This window comes from Coregonus clupeaformis, chromosome 29 (genome assembly GCF_020615455.1).
Source record: "Coregonus clupeaformis isolate EN_2021a chromosome 29, ASM2061545v1, whole genome shotgun sequence".
Taxonomy (NCBI): domain Eukaryota; kingdom Metazoa; phylum Chordata; class Actinopteri; order Salmoniformes; family Salmonidae; genus Coregonus; species Coregonus clupeaformis.
The window spans coordinates 23,702,736-23,718,371 of record NC_059220.1 but is presented as its reverse complement, the minus strand read 5'-3'; the positions used below and the strand labels follow the sequence as shown (position 1 = coordinate 23,718,371).

Genomic DNA, 15,636 nt, shown 5'->3' with positions numbered 1-15,636 from the left:
AGAACCATTAGCTAAAACTATTTTCTACTCTACTCTGCTTTTCTGTACAGCTGTCCTGTCCTATGCTGTTTCTGAGTCTAGGTTTAAAGAACTCCCTCACTGCACTTTACCTGTAAACCAGTCTAAGTGTCAAGCGCAGCTTAACATGAGTTGCCCATCTAACCATTGAGTCTTTAAAAGGATCGGCCACTAAATTGTATTGGCAAAAACAAACAGTGAAACAGCTAGTCACTCAGTAGAGGTCTTTGAGATAGACACTGAAAGAATCTGAAGAATGAGAGCTGGAGCTGACTGCCAAAAAAGTCAAATGTGCCTAGACAGGAAAAGCCAAATTACATACTATAGAGCTAGTCAACAAGGTAGGTCTTGGTCTGTAAAACAAGGCTGTTGTTATGCCCCGGAGCATTCACACGCAGATACAGGAATAGGCACTCCTTGTGAACAGAGCAGAGTAGACTGACTGCCCTAAAAACTGTGCTGTTTGATTGTAGAAAGCCAACATAAGCGTGGAATTGCAAATTAACAGAACTAAAATGTAATAGTAGATCAATCATTGACTTGAATAGTTTCAAGTAGCTTAATTAATTCCATTCATAGTCAGACAAAATGAAACTTAACCACTTGGGAAAATGAGTATAGGGAGATTGTTCAGATGAAGCAGAGGTGCACAGGACTGCAGATGCATGGGTAGATGACATCACTGAGGGGTGTGGTTTAGGGCAGTGGTTTTCAAACCTTTCCTATGGGATCCCCAGACATTTCGCAATTTTGTTGTAGCCCTGAACTAACTAATCTGATTCACCTAGTCAAGGGCTTGATAATTAGTTGACAAGTTGAATCAGGTGTGCTAGCTCTGGAATAGTTCACATCCATAGAATGGCTAGGGGTACCCGAGGAGAGGTTTGAGAACCCCTGGTTTAGCAGAGCACATAGAGGATGAGGTCTGCAGATGTATCTCAGGGCTAGACTGGAGAGGTAGGTAGTGTGGGTGTGGGCTGGGGAAGCAGCAGGACTGTCTGCAGCACAGGACAGGACACCTACGTTGTTCTTGTTCCTGTGAAGCTCCAGGGACTCCCTCAGCTTAGCCAGCTCTCCCTGGAGATCAGACACCTGCTTCTCCTTCTCTGCCAATCTGGAGGACAGAACACGACACATACATTACCACCACTACCAAGCACAACGCTGCTGGGTAGCCCCATGCCAAGGGACACCTACTGTATACTGAAGGGAATTCTGTGAAGTATTGCAGTGACTCACGCTGTCAGCAGTTCTGGGCTTGGGGCCTCTGTGTGGGTTTGCTATAACAAGAAAAAAGTTGTGTGTCAGTTACTTAACTCTTATTATTTTTCTCCTTCTCCAGTACAGATGACCAATGAACTGTTTTCACCTATTCCCTCACCTGTTGCTGCTGTAGCTCCTGCACCTTGTCGCTCACCTCCTTGGCCCTCGCCTCCAACTCACTCTGTAGTGTCTGGATCTCCTGGTCCTTAGCAGCAAGCCTGCAACAGAGACTGTGTGTTAGTCTAACTTCTCAGGGTACAATGCAGTAATCGAGTAGGACAGAGTGGAGGGATAGACAGGAGGCTTACTGTGTCTGTAGTTCTAGGAGCTGGTTGCTGGCACTGGTGGTGTCCTCAGCCTCCTTCTGTCTCAGCTGCTCCAGCCCCACCACCTGCTGCTCCAGAGACTGCAGGGACAACACACACAACATAGGGTCACATCAAACACCCAGCAGGGAAACACAGCACAGTCTAGAACCAAAAGAGTAACATGTTATTAAAATGTTATTTTCACATTTGTTACAAATCTGGGATTGAAAAAAATCACACAAAACAAAATGCAGAGTACCATATGATGTTGCTGACATACAGCTTAGAGAGAGAGAGAGAGAAACCGGAGGAGGAGAGAGAGAGAGGGAGGAGAGCGACAGGAGAAGGAGAGAGCGGGAGGAGAGAGAGAGGAGAGAAGGATGAGAGAGAGCGGGAGGAGAGAGAGAGAGGAGAGAGCGGGTGGAGAGAGAGGAGAGAAGGAGGAGAGACTGGGGGATAGCGAGAGCGGGACAGGAGGAGAGAGACAGAAGGGGGAGAGAGCAGGAGGAGAGAGAGACGGGGGAGAGCGAGGAGGAGGAGGAGACGGTGAGACAGGAGAGGAGAGAGGAAGAGAGCGAGGAGGAAAGAGCGAGGGAGGAGGAGAGAGAGAAGGGGGAGAGAGAGAAGGAGAGCGAGAAGGAGGACAGCGAGACAGGAGGGAGAGCGAGACAGAAGGAGAGCGAGACAGAAGAGAGAGAGAGAGGAGGAGGAGAGTTAGGGAGGGTAGAGAGACAGGAGGGGGAGAGAGAGCGGGAGCAGAGAGAGGAGAGAGACAGAAGGAGGAGAGAGAGAGGGAGGAGAGAAACAGGAGGAGAGCGGAGGAGAGAGGGAGGCGGAGGAGAGAGGAGGCGGCGAGAGGGAGGAGAGAGAGGAGAGAGTGAGGGAGGAGAGAGAGGGAGGAGAGAGAGGGAGGAGAGAGAGACAGAAGGAGGAGAGAGAGACAGAAGGAGGAGAGTGAGAGACAGAAGGAAGAGAGAGAGAGAAGGAAGAGAGAGAGAGGAGGAGAGAGAGAGGAAGAGAGAAAGGAGGAGGAGAGAGGAGACGGCGAGAGAGGGAGGAAAGAGAGAGGAAAGAGAGAGGAAAGAGAGAGGGAGGAAAGAGAGAGGAAAGAGAGAGGGAGGAAAGAGAGACGTAAAGGGGGAGGAGAGACAGGAGGAGAGAGCGAGACAGAAGGAGGAGTGAGAAAGAGGAGGAGAGCGAGGTAGAGAGTGAGAGGAGGAGAGAGAGAGCGAGACAGGAGAGAAGGAGGAGAGCGAGAAGGAGGAAAGAGAGAGTAGGAGAGGGTGAGACAGGAGAGGAGAGAGCGAGAAGGGAGGAGAGGGAGGAGAGAGCGGAGGAGGAGAGAGGAATAGAGAAAGAAGGAGGAGAGTGAGACAGGAGGAGAGAGCATGAAGGAGGAGAGAGCGAGGGAGGAGAGCGAGAAGGAAGAGAGAGCGAGAAGGAGGAGAGAGAGCGAGAAGGAGGAGAGAGAGCGAGGAGAGAGGAAGAGAGAAATGAGGAAGAGAGAGTGCGAGAGAGAAGGAGGAGAGAGAGGAAGAGAGGAAGAGAGAGAAAAGGAGGAGAGAGCGAGAGGACAGAGCGAGCGAGGAGAGAGCGAGGAGGAGAGCTTGAGAAGGAGGCGAGAGAGAAGGAGAGAAAGAAGGAGGAGAGAGAAAAGGAGGAGAGGGAGGAGAGAGCGGGAGGAGAGAGAGCGGGAGGAGAGAGAGCGGAAGGAGAGAGAGCGAGCGAGGAGGGGGAGAGCGAGGAGGGGGAGAGCGAGGAGGGGGAGAGCGAGGAGGGGAGAGTGAGGGAGGAGAGAGAGAGGAGGAGAGAGAAAAGGAGGAGAGGGAGAGAGCGAGGGAGGAGAGAGAGCGAGGAGGGGGAGAGCGAGGAGGAGGAGAGCGAGAGCAAGGGAGGAGAGAGAGCGAGAGAGAGAGGAGAGAGCGAGGAGAGAGAGGGAGGAGAGAGCAGAGGAGTGAGCTTATAGAAGAGAGAGGAGGAGGAAGAGAGAGAAGGAGAGAGAAGGAGGAGAGAGCGAGGGGGAGGAGAGAGAGCGAGAAGGAGGAGAGATCGAGAGAGGGACGAGAGAGAGAGAGGAGAGAGAGGAAGAGAGAGAAGGAGGAGAGAGAGAGGAGAGAGGAAGAGAGAGCGAGCGAGGAGAGAGCGAGCGAGGAGAGAGCGAGCGAGGAGAGAGAAAAGGAGGAGAGGGAGGAGAGAGAGGGAGGAGAGAGAGGGAGGAGAGAGAGGGAGGAGAGAAGGAGGAGAGAGCGAGGGAAGGAGGAGAGAGCGAGGGAGGGAGGAGAGAGCGAGGGAGGGAGGAGAGAGCGAGGAGGAGAGAGAGCGAGGAGGAGAGAGAGCGAGGAGGGGGAGAGCGAGGAGGGGGAGAGCGAGGAGGGGGAGAGCGAGGAGGGGGAGAGCGAGGAGGGGGAGAGCGAGGAGGGGGAAGCAAAGGAGGAGAGAGCGAGGGAGGAGAGAGAGAAGAGAGAGGGAGGAGAGAGCAGAGGAGGAGTGAGCAGAGGAGAAGAGAGAGGAGGGGGAGGAAGAGAGAGAAGGAGAGAGAGGAGGAGAGCGCGAGGGGGAGGAGAGAGCGAAGGGGAGGAGAGAGCGAGGGAAGGAGACAGAAGGAGGAGAGAGAAGGAGAGAGAGAAGGAGGAGAGGGATGAGGAAGAGAGAGAAAAGGAGGAGAGAGCGAGAGGAGAGCGAGGAGAGAGAGAGCGAGAAGGAGGAGGCGAGAGCGAGAAGGAGGCGAAAGAGCGAGAAGGAGACAAGAGAGAAGGAGAGAAAGAAAGAGGAGAGACAGAGGGAGGAGAGATAGACAGAAGAGGGGAAGATAGAAAAGAGGGGAAGAGAGAAAGGAGGAGGAGAGAGAGAGGAAGAGAAGGAGAGAGAGAGGAGAGGCAGAGAGAGAATGAGACAGAAGGAGGAGAGAGAGAGAGGAGAGGCAGAGAGAGAATGAGACAGAAGGAGGAGAGAGAGAAGGAGGAGGGAGAGTGAGAGAAGGAGGAGAGAGCGAGGGAGGAGAAAGCTAGGGAGGAGAGCGAGGGAGGAGAGAGACATGAGGAGAGAGGAGAGAGGAAGAGAAGGGGAGAGAGCAGGAGCAGAGAGCGAGAAGAGAGAGAGGAAGAGAAGGGGAGAGAGAAAAGGAGTCAGAAAGAGGAGAGAGACAGAAGGAGGAGAGAGAGAAGGAGAGAGAAAAGGAGGAGAGCGAGGAGAGATAGACATGAGGAGAGAGAGGAAGCGAGGAAGAGAGAGAAAAGGAGGAGAGCGAGAGGAGAGAGAGCGAGTGAGGAGAGCGCGAGAAGGAGGAGAGAGAGAGGGAGGAGAGAGAGGAGAAAGAGAGCGAGGAGAGAGCGAGGAGGTGGGAGAGCGAGGAGAGAGAGCGAGAGGGAGGAGAGCGAGAAGGAGGAGAGCGAGAGGAGGAGAGCGAGAGGGAGGAGAGCGAGAGGGAGGAGAGCGAGAGGAGAGAGAGCGAGAAGGAGGAGGCGAGAGAGCGAGAAGGAGGAGGCGAGAGAGCGAGAAGGAGGAGGCGAGAGAGCGAGAAGGAGGAGGCGAGAGAGCGAGAAGGAGACAAGAGAGAATGAGAGAAAGAAAGAGGAGAGACAGAGGGAGGAGAGATAGACAGAAGAGGGGAAGAGAGAAAAGAGGGGAAGAGAGAAAGGAGGAGGAGAGAGAGAGGAAGAGAAGGAGAGAGAGAGGAGAGGCAGAGAGAGAAAAGGAGACAGAAGGAGGAGAGAGAATGAGGAGGGAGAGAGAGAAGGAGGAGAGAGCGAGGGGAGAGAGCGAGGGAGGAGAAAGCTAGGGAGGAGAGCGACATGAGGAGAGAGAGGAGAGAGGAAGAGAAGGGGAGAGAGAAGGAGCAGAGAGCGAGAAGAGAGAGAGGAAGAGAAGGGGAGAGAGAAAAGGAGTCAGAAAGAGGAGAGAGAAAGAGAGGGGAAGAGAGAGAGACAGAAGGAGGAGAGAGAGAAGGAGAGAGAAAAGGAGGAGAGCGAGAGAGGGAGGAGAGAGAGGAGAGATAGACATGAGGAGAGAGAGGAAGCGAGGAAGAGAGCGAAAAGGAGGAGAGAGCGAGTGAGGAGAGCGCGAGAAGGAGGAGAGAGAGAGGGAGGAGAGAGAGGAGAAAGAGAGCGAGGAGAAAGAGAGCGAGGAGAGCGAGAGGGAGGAGAGCGAGAGGGAGGAGAGGGAGGAGAGCGAGGAGGGGGAGAGCGAGGAGGAGGAGAGAGAGGGGAAAGAGAGAGAGGAGAGAGCAAGGAGAGAGCGAGGAGGTGGGAGAGCGAGGCGAGAGGGAGGAGAGCGAGAGGGAGGAGAGCGAGAGGGAGGAGAGCGAGAGGGAGGAGAGCGAGGGAGGAGAGAGCGAGGAGGGGGAGAGCGAGGGAGGAGAAAGCGAGGAGGGGGAGAGCAAGGGAGGAGAGAGCGAGGAGAGGCAGAGAGAGAAAGAGAGAGAGGAGGAGAGTGAGAGACAGGGAGTGAGCGAAGGAGGAGAGAAAGCGAGGGGAGAGAGCGAGGGGAGAGAGCGAGGGAGGAGAGATAGACATAAGGAGGAAAGAGCGGAAGAGAAGGGGAGAGAGCGAGGGGGGAGAGGAGAGCGAGGGGGGAGAGAGCGAGGGGGAGGAGAGATAGACATAAGGAGGAGAGAGAGGAAGAGAAGGGGAGAGAGCGAGGGGGGAGAGAGCGAGGGGGAGGAGAGCAAGAGAGGAGAGAGAGAGGAAGAGAAGGGGAGAGAGAAAAGGAGACGGAAGAGAAGGGGAGAGAGAAAAGGAGACAGGAGGAGAGAGAAGGAGAGAGAGAAGGAGGAGAGGGAGGAGAGAGAGGAAGAGAGAGAAAAGGAGGAGAGAGCGAGAGGAGAGAGAGAGAGAGCGAGGAGAGAGCGAGGAGAGAGAGGAGAGAGAAAAGGAGGAGAGCGAGAGGAGAGAGAGCGAGAAGGAGGAGGCGAGAGAGCGAGAAGGAGGAGGCGAGAGAGCGAGAAGGAGGAGGCGAGAGAGCGAGAAGGAGACAAGAGAGAAGGAGAGAAAGAAAGAGGAGACAGAGGGAGGAGAGATAGACAGAAGAGGGGAAGAGAGAAAAGAGGGAAAGAGAGAAAGGAGGAGGAGAGAGAGAGGAAGAGAAGGAGAGAGAGGAGAGGCAGAGAGAGAAAAGGAGACAGAAGGAGGAGAGAGAAGGAGGAGGGAGAGTGAGAGAAGGAGGAGAGAGAGCGAGGGAGGAGAAAGCTAGGGAGGAGAGCGACGGGAGGAGAGAGACATGAGGAGAGAGAGGAAGAGAAGGGGAGAGAGAAAAGGAGTCAGAAAGAGGAGAGAGAAAGAGAGGGGAGGAGAGAGACAGAAGGAGGAGAGAGAGAAGGAGAGAGAAAAGGAGGAGAGCGAGAGAGGGAGGAGAGAGAGGAGAGATAGACATGAGGAGAGAGAGGAAGCGAGGAAGAGAGAGAAAAGGAGGAGAGAGCGAGAGGAGAGAGAGCGAGTGAGGAGAGCGCGAGAAGGAGGAGAGAGAGGGAGGAGAGAGAGGAGAAAGAGAGCGAGGAGAGAGCGAGGAGGTGGGAGAGCGAGGAGAGAGAGGGAGGAGAGGGAGAGGGAGGAGAGGGAGGAGAGCGAGAGGGAGGAGAGGGAGGAGAGGGAGGAGAGCGAGAGGGAGGAGAGTGAGGAGGAGGAGAGAGAGAGGGAGGAGAGAGAGGAGAGAGCGAGGAGGTGGGAGAGCGAGGAGAGAGAGGGAGAGGGAGGAGAGAGAGGAGAGCGAGAGGGAGGAGAGCGAGAGGGAGGAGAGCGAGAGGGAGGAGAGCGAGAGGGAGGAGAGGAGGAGAGCGAGAGGGAGGAGAGCGAGGAGGGGGAGAGCGAGGAGGGGGAGAGCGAGGGAGGAGAGAGCGAGGGAGGAGAGAGGAAGAGAAGGAGGAGAGAGGAAGAGACGGAGGAGAGAGAAGAGGAGGAGAGAGCGAGAGGGAGGAGAGCGAGAGGGAGGAGAGATAGACATGAGGAGAGAGAGGAAGCGAGGAAGAGAGAGAAAAGGAGGAGAGAGGAGGGAGAAGAGAGGGAGGAGAGAGGGAGAGAGGAGGGAGGAGAAGAGGGAGGGAGAGGGAGGAGAGGAGAGGGAGGAGAGGAGGGAGGAGAGGGAGGAGAGAGAGGGAGAGAGGAGAGGAGAGAGGGAGGAGAGAGAGGGAGGAGAGGGAGGAGAGGCAGAGGGAGGAGAGGGAGGAGTGGGAGGAGAGCGAGAGGGAGGAGAGCAGAGGAGGAGAGCTCGAGGGGGGAGGGAGGGAGGAGAGAGAAAAGGAGGAGAGAGGAGGAGGAGAGAATATAGGAGAGAGGAGGAAGAGGAGAAGAGAGAAAAAAGAGAGGAGGAGAGAGATAGGAGGAGGGAGAGAGCGGAGGAGGAGATGAAGTTAGGGGAGAGAGGAAGAGAGGTAAGAGAAGGGGAAAAGGAGAGGAGAGAGAGAAAGAGAGGAGAGGGAGGAGAGTGAGAGACAGGAGGAGGGAGAGGAGGAGGAGGAGCAAGGAGGGAGGTGAAAGAGGAGGAGCAAGGAGGAGGGAGGAGGAAGGAGGAGAGTGAGTAAGGAGGAGAGAAAGGAGAGAGAGCGAGGGAGAAAAATAAAAAAGAGGAGAGAGAGGAGAGAGAGAAAAAATGAGGAGGGAGAGAGGAAGAGAGAGAAAAGGAGAGAGAGAGAGGATGATGAGGAGGAGAGAGCGAGGAGGAATGAGAAGATGCAGAGAGAAGGAGAGAAAGAGGGAGAGAGAAAAGGAGGAAAGAAGAAGAGGAGAGAGAGAGGGGAGGAGAGAGAGGGAGGAGAGAGAAAAGAAGGAGAGAGAGCGGAAGAGAGAGAGAGCAGAAGGAGGGGGAGAGGAGGAGGGGGAGATGCGGGAGGGGGAGAGGAGGAGGGGAGAGTGAGGGAGAGAGCGAGGAGGAGGGAGAGAGAAAAGGAGGAGAGAGAGCGGGAGGAGAGAGATGGAGCAGAGCGAGGAGGAGAGAGGAGGAGGAGGAGAGAGAGCGAGAGGGGGGAGAGCGAGGAGGGGGAGAGTGAGAGGAGAGAGGAGCGAGGAGGGGAGGAGAGAGCGGAGGAGGAGGGAGAGAGCGGAGGAGGGAGGAGAGAGCGAGGGAGGAGAGAGCGAGGGAGGAGAGAGGAAGAGAGGAAGAGAAGGAGGAGATAGAAAAGGAGGAGAGAGAGAGGAAGAGAAGGGGAGAGAGAGGAGAGGCAGAGAGAGAAAGAGAGAGAGGAGGAGAAGGGGAGAGACAGGAAAGAGGAGGAGGAGGAGCGAAGGAGGAGTGGAGTGAGCGAAGGAGGAGGAGAAGGAGGAGGAGGAGCGAAGGAGGAGAGAAAGAGGGAGAGATATAATAAGAGGAGAGAGAGAGAAGGAGGAGAGAGAGCGAGAGAGAGGGAAGAGAGAAATGAGGAGGAGAGAGGGGAGAGAGAAGGAGGAGAGAGAGGAAGAGAGGAAGAGAGAGAAAAGGAGGAGAGAGCTAGAGGACAGAGCGAGGAGGAGAGAGGAGGAGGAGAGCATGAGAAGGAGGAAGAGAGAAGGAGAGAAAAGAAGGAGGAGAGAGAAGAAGGAGGAGAAGGAGGAGAGAGGAGAGAGAGGGAGGGAGAGAGAGCGGAAGGAGAGAGAGCAGAAGGAGAGAGAGCAGAAGGAGAGAGAGCGGAAGGAGAGAGAGCGAGGGAGGAGAGAGAGCAGGAGAAGAGAGCAAGGGAGCGAGGGAGGAGAGAGAGAGGAGGAGGAGAGGAGGGAGAGAGAGGAGTGAGCTATAGAAGAGAGAGGGAGGAGGAGGAAGAGAGAGAAGGAGAGAGAAGGAGGAGAGAGGAGGGGAGTGAGAGAGAGCTGTAGAAGGAGGAGAGAGAGCGCAGAAGGAGGAGAGAGAGGAGTAGGAGAGAGGAGCGAAAGAGAGAGGGAGGAGAGAGAGAAGAAGGAGGAGAGATCAAGAGAGGGACGAGAGAGAGAGAGGAGAGAGAGGAAGAGAGAGAAGGAGGAGAGAGAGAGAGTGAGAGAGGAAGAGAGAAAAGGAAGGAGAGTTAAGAGAGCTTAGGAGAGAGAGAAGAGAGAGAGAGGAGAGAGGAGCGAGGAGAGAGATAAAGGAGGAGAGAAGGGAGGAGAGGAAGGAGGAGAGAGCTGATGGAAGCTGAGGAGAGAGGAGGGATGGGAGAGCGAGGGAGGGAGAAGAGAGAAGGAGAGAAAAGGAGAGAGGAGGTGAGGGGAAGGAGAGAGAGGGGGAGAGAGAGGGGAGAGAAGGGAGAGCGAGGAGGGGGAGAGCGAGGAGGGAGAGAGGAGGGGGAGAGCGAGGAGGGGGAAGAAAGGAGGAGAGAGAGAAGAGAGGAGCAGAGGAGGAGTGAGCAGGAGGAGAAGAGAGAGAGGGGAGGAATAGAGAGAAGGAGAGAGAGGAGAAGAGGCGAGGGGAGGAGAGAGCGAAGGGGAGGAGAGAGCGTAGGGAAGGAGACAGAAGGAGGAGAGAGAAGGAGAGAGAGAGAAGGAGGGAGAGGGATGAGAAGAGAGAGAAAAGGAGGAGAGAGAGAGGAGAGAGAGAGAGAGAGCGAGAAGGAGGAGAGCGAAGAGCGAGAAGGAGGAGGCGTAGGAGGAGAAGGAGGAGGATAGAGCGAGGAAGGGAGGAGGCGAGAGGAGAAGGAGGAGAAGAGAAGGAGGCAAGAGAGAAGGAGAGAAAGAAAGAGGGAGAGAAGAGGGAGGAGAGATAGAAGAAGAGGGGAAGATAGAAAAGAGGGGAAGAGAGAAAAGGAGGAGGAGAGAGAGAGGAAGAGAAGGAGAGAGAGAGAGAGGAGAGAGAGAATGAGACAGAAGGAGTGAGAGAGAGAGGGAGAGGAGAAGGAGGAGAGAGAGAAGGAGGAGGGAGAGGAGAGAGAAGGAGGAGAGAGGAGGGAGAGAGCGAGGAGGAGAAAGCAGGAGGGAGGAGGAGGAGGAGAGACAGAGGGAGAGAGAGAAGAGGAAGAGAAGGGGGAGAGAGCAGGAGAAGAGAGCTGAGAAGAGAGAGGAAGAGAAGGAGAGAGAAAAGGAGTGGAAAGAGGAGAGAGAAAGAGAGGGGGAGGAGAGAGAGAGACAGAAGGAGGAGAGAGAGAAGGAGAGAGAAAAGGAGGAGATGCGAGGAGAGATAGAATGAAGAGAGAGGAGGAAGCGAGGGAAGAGAGAGAGAAAGGAGGAGAGCGAGAGGAGAGAGAGAGAATGAGGGAGATAGTAAGTAGGAGAGAGAGAGGGAGGAGAGAGGAGGAGAAAGAGAGCGAGGAGAACGAGGAGGTGGGAGAGGGAGAGAGAGAGGAGAGGAGGAGAGAGAAGGAGGAGAGAGAGCGAGAAGGGAGGAGAGAGGAGCGAGGAGAGAGGAAGAGAGAAATGAGGAGGAGAGGAGTGCCGAGAGAGAAGGAGGAGAGAGAGTGAAGAGAGGAAGAGAGAGAAAAGGAGGAGAGAGCTTAGAGGATAGAGCGAAAGCAAGAGAGAGGAGAGGAGGAGAGCAAGGAGAAGGAGGAGAGAGAGAAGGAGAGGAAAAAGAAGGAGGAAGAGAGAAAAGGAGGAGAGGGAGGAGAGAGCGGGAGGAGAGAGAGTTAGGATGGGAGAGAGAGAGAAGGAGAGAGAGAGAGAAGGAGAGAGAGAGAGAAGGAGAGAGAGAGCATGAAGGAGAGAGAGAAAGGAGAGTAAGAGTGAAGGAGAGAGATTAGGAGGAGAGAGAGCGAGAGGAAGAGAGCGAGGGAGGAGAGAGAGGGAGGGATGAGAGAGGGAGAGAGAGCAGAGGAGTGAGATTTACAGAAGAGAGAGGAGGAGTGAGGAAGAGAGAGAAGGGAGAGAGAAGGAGAGAGTGAGGAGGGAGAAAAGGAAGGGAGAGGAGAAGAGGAGGGAGAGCGAGGAGAGAGATTGAGAGAGAGGGAGGAGAGAGAGAGAAGGAGGAGAGATCGAGAGAGGGACTGAGAGAGAGAGAGAGAGAGAGGAAGAGAGAGAAGGAGGAGAGAGAGAGAGGAGAGAGAGGAAGAGAGGAAAAGGAAGAGAGAGTGGGAGGAGAGAATGGAGAGAGAGAGATGAGAGAGCTGAGGAGAGAGAAAAGGAGGAGAGAGAAAAGGAGGAGAGAGAGGGAGGAGAGAAGGAGGAGAGAGCGAGGGAGGGGAGAGCGAGGGAGGGAGAAGAGAGCGAGGGAGGGAGGAGAGAGCGAGGGTGGGAGTGAGAGAGAGAGAGGGGAGAGCGAGGAGGGGAGAGCGAGTGAGGGAGAGCGAGGAGGGGGAGAGCGAGGAGGGGGAGAGAGAGGAGGGGAGAGCGAGGAGGGGGAAGCAAAGGAGTGGAGAGAAGAAGAGAGAGAGAGGAGGAGTGAGTAGAGGAGAAGAGAGAGGAGGAGGGGGAGGAAGAGAGAGAAGGAGAGAGAGGAGAAGAGGGAGGGGGAGGAGAGAGCGAGGGGAGGAGAGAGCGAAGGGGAGGAGAGGAGAAGAGGGAGGGGTGGAGAGAGCGAGGGGGAGGAGAGATGCGAAGGGGAGGAGAGAGCTGAGGAAGGAGATAGAAGGAGGAGAGAGAAGGGAGAGAAGGAGAAGGAGGAGGAGGGATGAGAAAGAGAGGAGAAAAGGAGGAGAGAGCGAGAGTGTGAGGAGCGAGAGAGAGAGAGAGCGAGGAAGGAGGAGGAAGCGAGAGCGAGAAGGAGGAGGTACAAGAGGAGAAGGAGGAGGCATAGAGTTAGAAGGAGGGAAAGAGCGAGAAGGAGACAAGAGAGAAGGAGAGAGAAAGAAAGAGGGAGAGACAGAGGAGTGAGAGATAGACAGAAGAGGGGGAAGATAGAAAAGAGGGGAAGAGAGAAAGTGGAGGGAGGAGAGAGAGAGGAAGAGAGAAGGAGAGAGAGAGAGGGTAGAGGAGAGAGAGAGAATGAGACAGAAGGAGGAGAGAGAGAGAGGAGAGGCAGAGATGAGAGAATGAGACAGAAGGAGTGAGTAGAGAGAAGGAGGGAGGGAGAGAGAGAGAGAAGGAGGAGAGAGAGAGGGAGAGAGCGAGGAGGAGAAAGCTAGGAGGAGAGCGAGGGAGGAGAGAGACAGGAGGAGAGAGAGGAGAGAGGAAGAGAAGGGGAGAGAGGAGAGAGCAGAGAGCGTAAGAAGAGAGAGGAAGAGAAGGAGAGAGAAAAGGAGTCAGAAAGAGGAGAGAGAAAGAGAGGGGAGGAGAGAGAGAGACAGGCAGGAGTGAGAGAGAGAAGGAGAGAGAAAAGATAGAGGAGAGTTAGAGAGATAGACAAGTGAAGAGTAGAGACGAGGGAAGAGAGAGAAAAGGAGGAGATGTGAGAGGAGAGAGAGTGAGGGAGGAGATATTGCGAGTGTTATGGAGGAGAGAGAGAGGAGGAGAGAGAGGAGTTAGAGTGGAGGAAGAGCGAGAGGTGGGAGACTGAGAGATGAGATGCAAGGATAAGTAAAGGAGGGAGAGAGTTAAGGAGGGAGAGAGAGCGGAGGAGAGAGGAAGAGAGAGAAATGAGGAGGAGAGAGTGGTAGAGAAGGAGGGAGAGAGAGGAAGAGAGGAAGAGAGAGAAAAGGAGGAGAGAGAGACAGAGTTAGGAGAGGAGAGAGCGAGGAGGAGAGCATGAGAAGGAGGGAGAGAAGAGAGAAAGAAGGAGGAGAGAGAAAGGAAAAAGCGGAGTAAAAGTGAAAGAGATTGCAGCAGGAGAGATGAGGGATGGTTAGAGGAAGAAGAGAGAGAGCAGAAGGAGAGAGAGCAGAAGGAGAGAGAGCGAGGGAGGAGAGAGAGCGAGGGAGGGGAGAGAGCGAGGAGGAAGAGAGCGAGGAGGGGGAGAGCGAGGGAGGAGAGAGCGAGGGAGGAGAGAGAGGGAGGAGAGAGCAGAGGAGTGAGCTTATAGAAGAGAGAGGAGGAGGAGGAAGAGAGAGAAGGAGAGAGAAGGAGGAGAGAGCGAGGGGGAGGAGAGAGAGCGAGAAGGAGGAGAGAGAGCGAGAAGGAGGAGAGAGAGCGAGGAGAGAGAGCGAGGAGAGAGGGAGGAGAGAGAGACAGAAGGAGGAGAGATCGAGAGAGGGACGAGAGAGAGAGAGAGGAGAGAGAGAGGGAAGAGAGAGAAGGGAGAGAGGAGAGAGGAGAGAGGAAGAGAGAAAAGAAGAGAGAGGGAAGAGGAACGAGGAGGAGAGGGAGAGAGAAAAGGAGGAGAGAGAAAAAGAGAGAGGGAGGAGAGAAGGAGGTAGAGAGCGAGGGAAGGAGGAGAGAGCGAGGGAGGGAGAGCGGGGAGGGAGAAGAGAGCGAGGGAGGGAGGAGAGAGCAAGGGAGGAGAGAGAGAGGAAGGGGAGAGCTGAGAGGGGGAGAGAGGAGAGAGAAGGAGGGAAAAAGGGAGAGAGAGAAGAGAGAGAGAGAGAGTGAGAGAGGAGAAGAGAGGAGGAGGGGGAGGAATAGAGAAAGGAGAGAGAGGAGAAGAGCGAGGGGGAGGAGAGAGAGAGGAGTGAGAGGAGAGAAGAGGGAGGAGAGAGCGAGGGAAGGAGACAGAAGGAGGAGAGAGAAGGAGAGAGAGAAGGAGGAGAGGGATGAGGAAGAGAGAGAAAAGGAGGAGAGAGCGAGAGGAGAGCGAGGAGAGAGAGAGCGAGAAGGAGGAGGAAGAAAGAAGAGGAGGAGAGCGAGAAGGAGGAGGGTAGTCGAGAAGGAGGCGAAAGAGCCTAGAGAAGGAGACAAGAGAGAAGGAGAGAAAGAAAGAGGAGAGACAGAGGAGGAGGAGAGATAGACAGAAGAGGGGAAGAAAAAGGAAGAGAGAGGGAGAGAGAGAGGAGAGAGAAGGAGAGAGAGAGGGAGAGGAGAGAGAGAATGAGAGCAGAAGGGAGGAGAGAGAGAGAGGAGAGGAGAGAGAGAATGAGACAGAAGGAGGAGAGAGAGAAGGAGGAGGGAGAGTGAGAGAAGGAGGAGAGAGCGAGGGAGGAGAAAGCTAGGGAGGAGAGCGAGGGAGGAGAGAGACATGAGGAGAGAGAGGAGAGAGGAAGAGAAGGGGAGAGAGCAGGAGCAGAGAGCGAGAAGAGAGAGGAAGAGAAGGGGAGAGAGAAAAGGAGTCAGAAAGAGGAGAGAGAAAGAGAGGGGAGGAGAGAGAGAGACAGAAGGAGGAGAGAGAGAAGGAGAGAGAAAAGGAGGAGAGCGAGGAGAGATAGACATGAAGAGAGAGAGGAAGCGAGGAAGAGAGAGAAAAGGAGGAGAGCGAGAGGAGAGAGAGCGAGTGAGGAGAGCGCGAGAAGGAGGAGAGAGAGAGGGAGGAGAGAGAGGAGAAAGAGAGCGAGGAGAGAGCGAGGAGGTGGGAGAGCGAGGAGAGAGAGCGAGAGGGAGGAGAGCGAGAAGGAGGAGAGAGAGCGAGAAGGAGGAGAGAGAGCGAGGAGAGAGGAAGAGAGAAATGAGGAGGAGAGAGTGCGAGAGAAGGAGGAGAGAGAGGAAGAGAGGAAGAGAGAGAAAAGGAGGAGAGAGCGAGAGGACAGAGCGAGCGAGGAGAGAGCGAGGAGGAGAGCATGAGAAGGAGGCGAGAGAGAAGGAGAGAAAGAAGGAGGAGAGAGAAAAGGAGGAGAGGGAGGAGAGAGCGGGAGGAGAGAGAGCGGGAGGAGAGAGAGCAGAAGGAGAGAGAGCAGAAGGAGAGAGAGCGGAAGGAGAGAGAGCAGAAGGAGAGAGAGCAGAAGGAGAGAGAGCAGAAGGAGAGAGAGCGAGGGAGGAGAGAGAGGGAAGAGAAAGGGGGAGAGAGGGAGGAGAGACAGGAGGAGAGAGAGGGAGGAGAGAGCAGAGGAGTGAGCTTATAGAAGAGAGAGGAGGAGGAGGAAGAGAGAGAAGGAGAGAGAAGGAGGAGAGAGCGAGGGGGAGGAGAGAGAGCGAGAAGGAGGAGAGAGCGAGAAGGAGGAGAGAGAGCGAGGAGAGAGAGCGAGGAGAGAGGGAGGAGAGAGAGACAGAAGGAGGAGAGATCGAGAGAGGGACGAGAGAGAGAGAGAGGAGAGAGAGGAAGAGAGAGAAGGAGGAGAGAGAGAGAGGAGAGAGGAAGAGAGAAAAGGAAGAGAGAGCGAGCGAGGAGAGAGCGAGCGAGGAGAGAGCGAGCGAGGAGAGAGAAAAGGAGGAGAGAGAAAAGGAGGAGAGAGAGGGAGGAGAGAAGGAGGAGAGAGAGGGAAGGAGGAGAGAGAGGAGAGGGAGAG

At 55.2% G+C, this 15,636-nt stretch overlaps 1 protein-coding gene across 2 annotated transcripts in view; it reads right to left on the bottom strand.

The window, feature by feature from the left end:
* ktn1 (kinectin 1) overlaps positions 1–15,636 on the bottom strand; it is a 58,359-nt gene that overhangs the window by 11,377 nt on the left and 31,346 nt on the right. For both annotated transcript variants that reach the window (XM_045209131.1, XM_045209130.1), the window contains exons 20-23: positions 1,590–1,687; positions 1,400–1,499; positions 1,258–1,298; positions 1,042–1,132 (exon numbers count right to left, since the gene is read on the bottom strand). In XM_045209131.1, the coding sequence (XP_045065066.1) occupies positions 1,042–1,132; positions 1,258–1,298; positions 1,400–1,499; positions 1,590–1,687 (330 nt within the window). The remainder of the gene's footprint in view (positions 1–1,041; positions 1,133–1,257; positions 1,299–1,399; positions 1,500–1,589; positions 1,688–15,636) is intronic.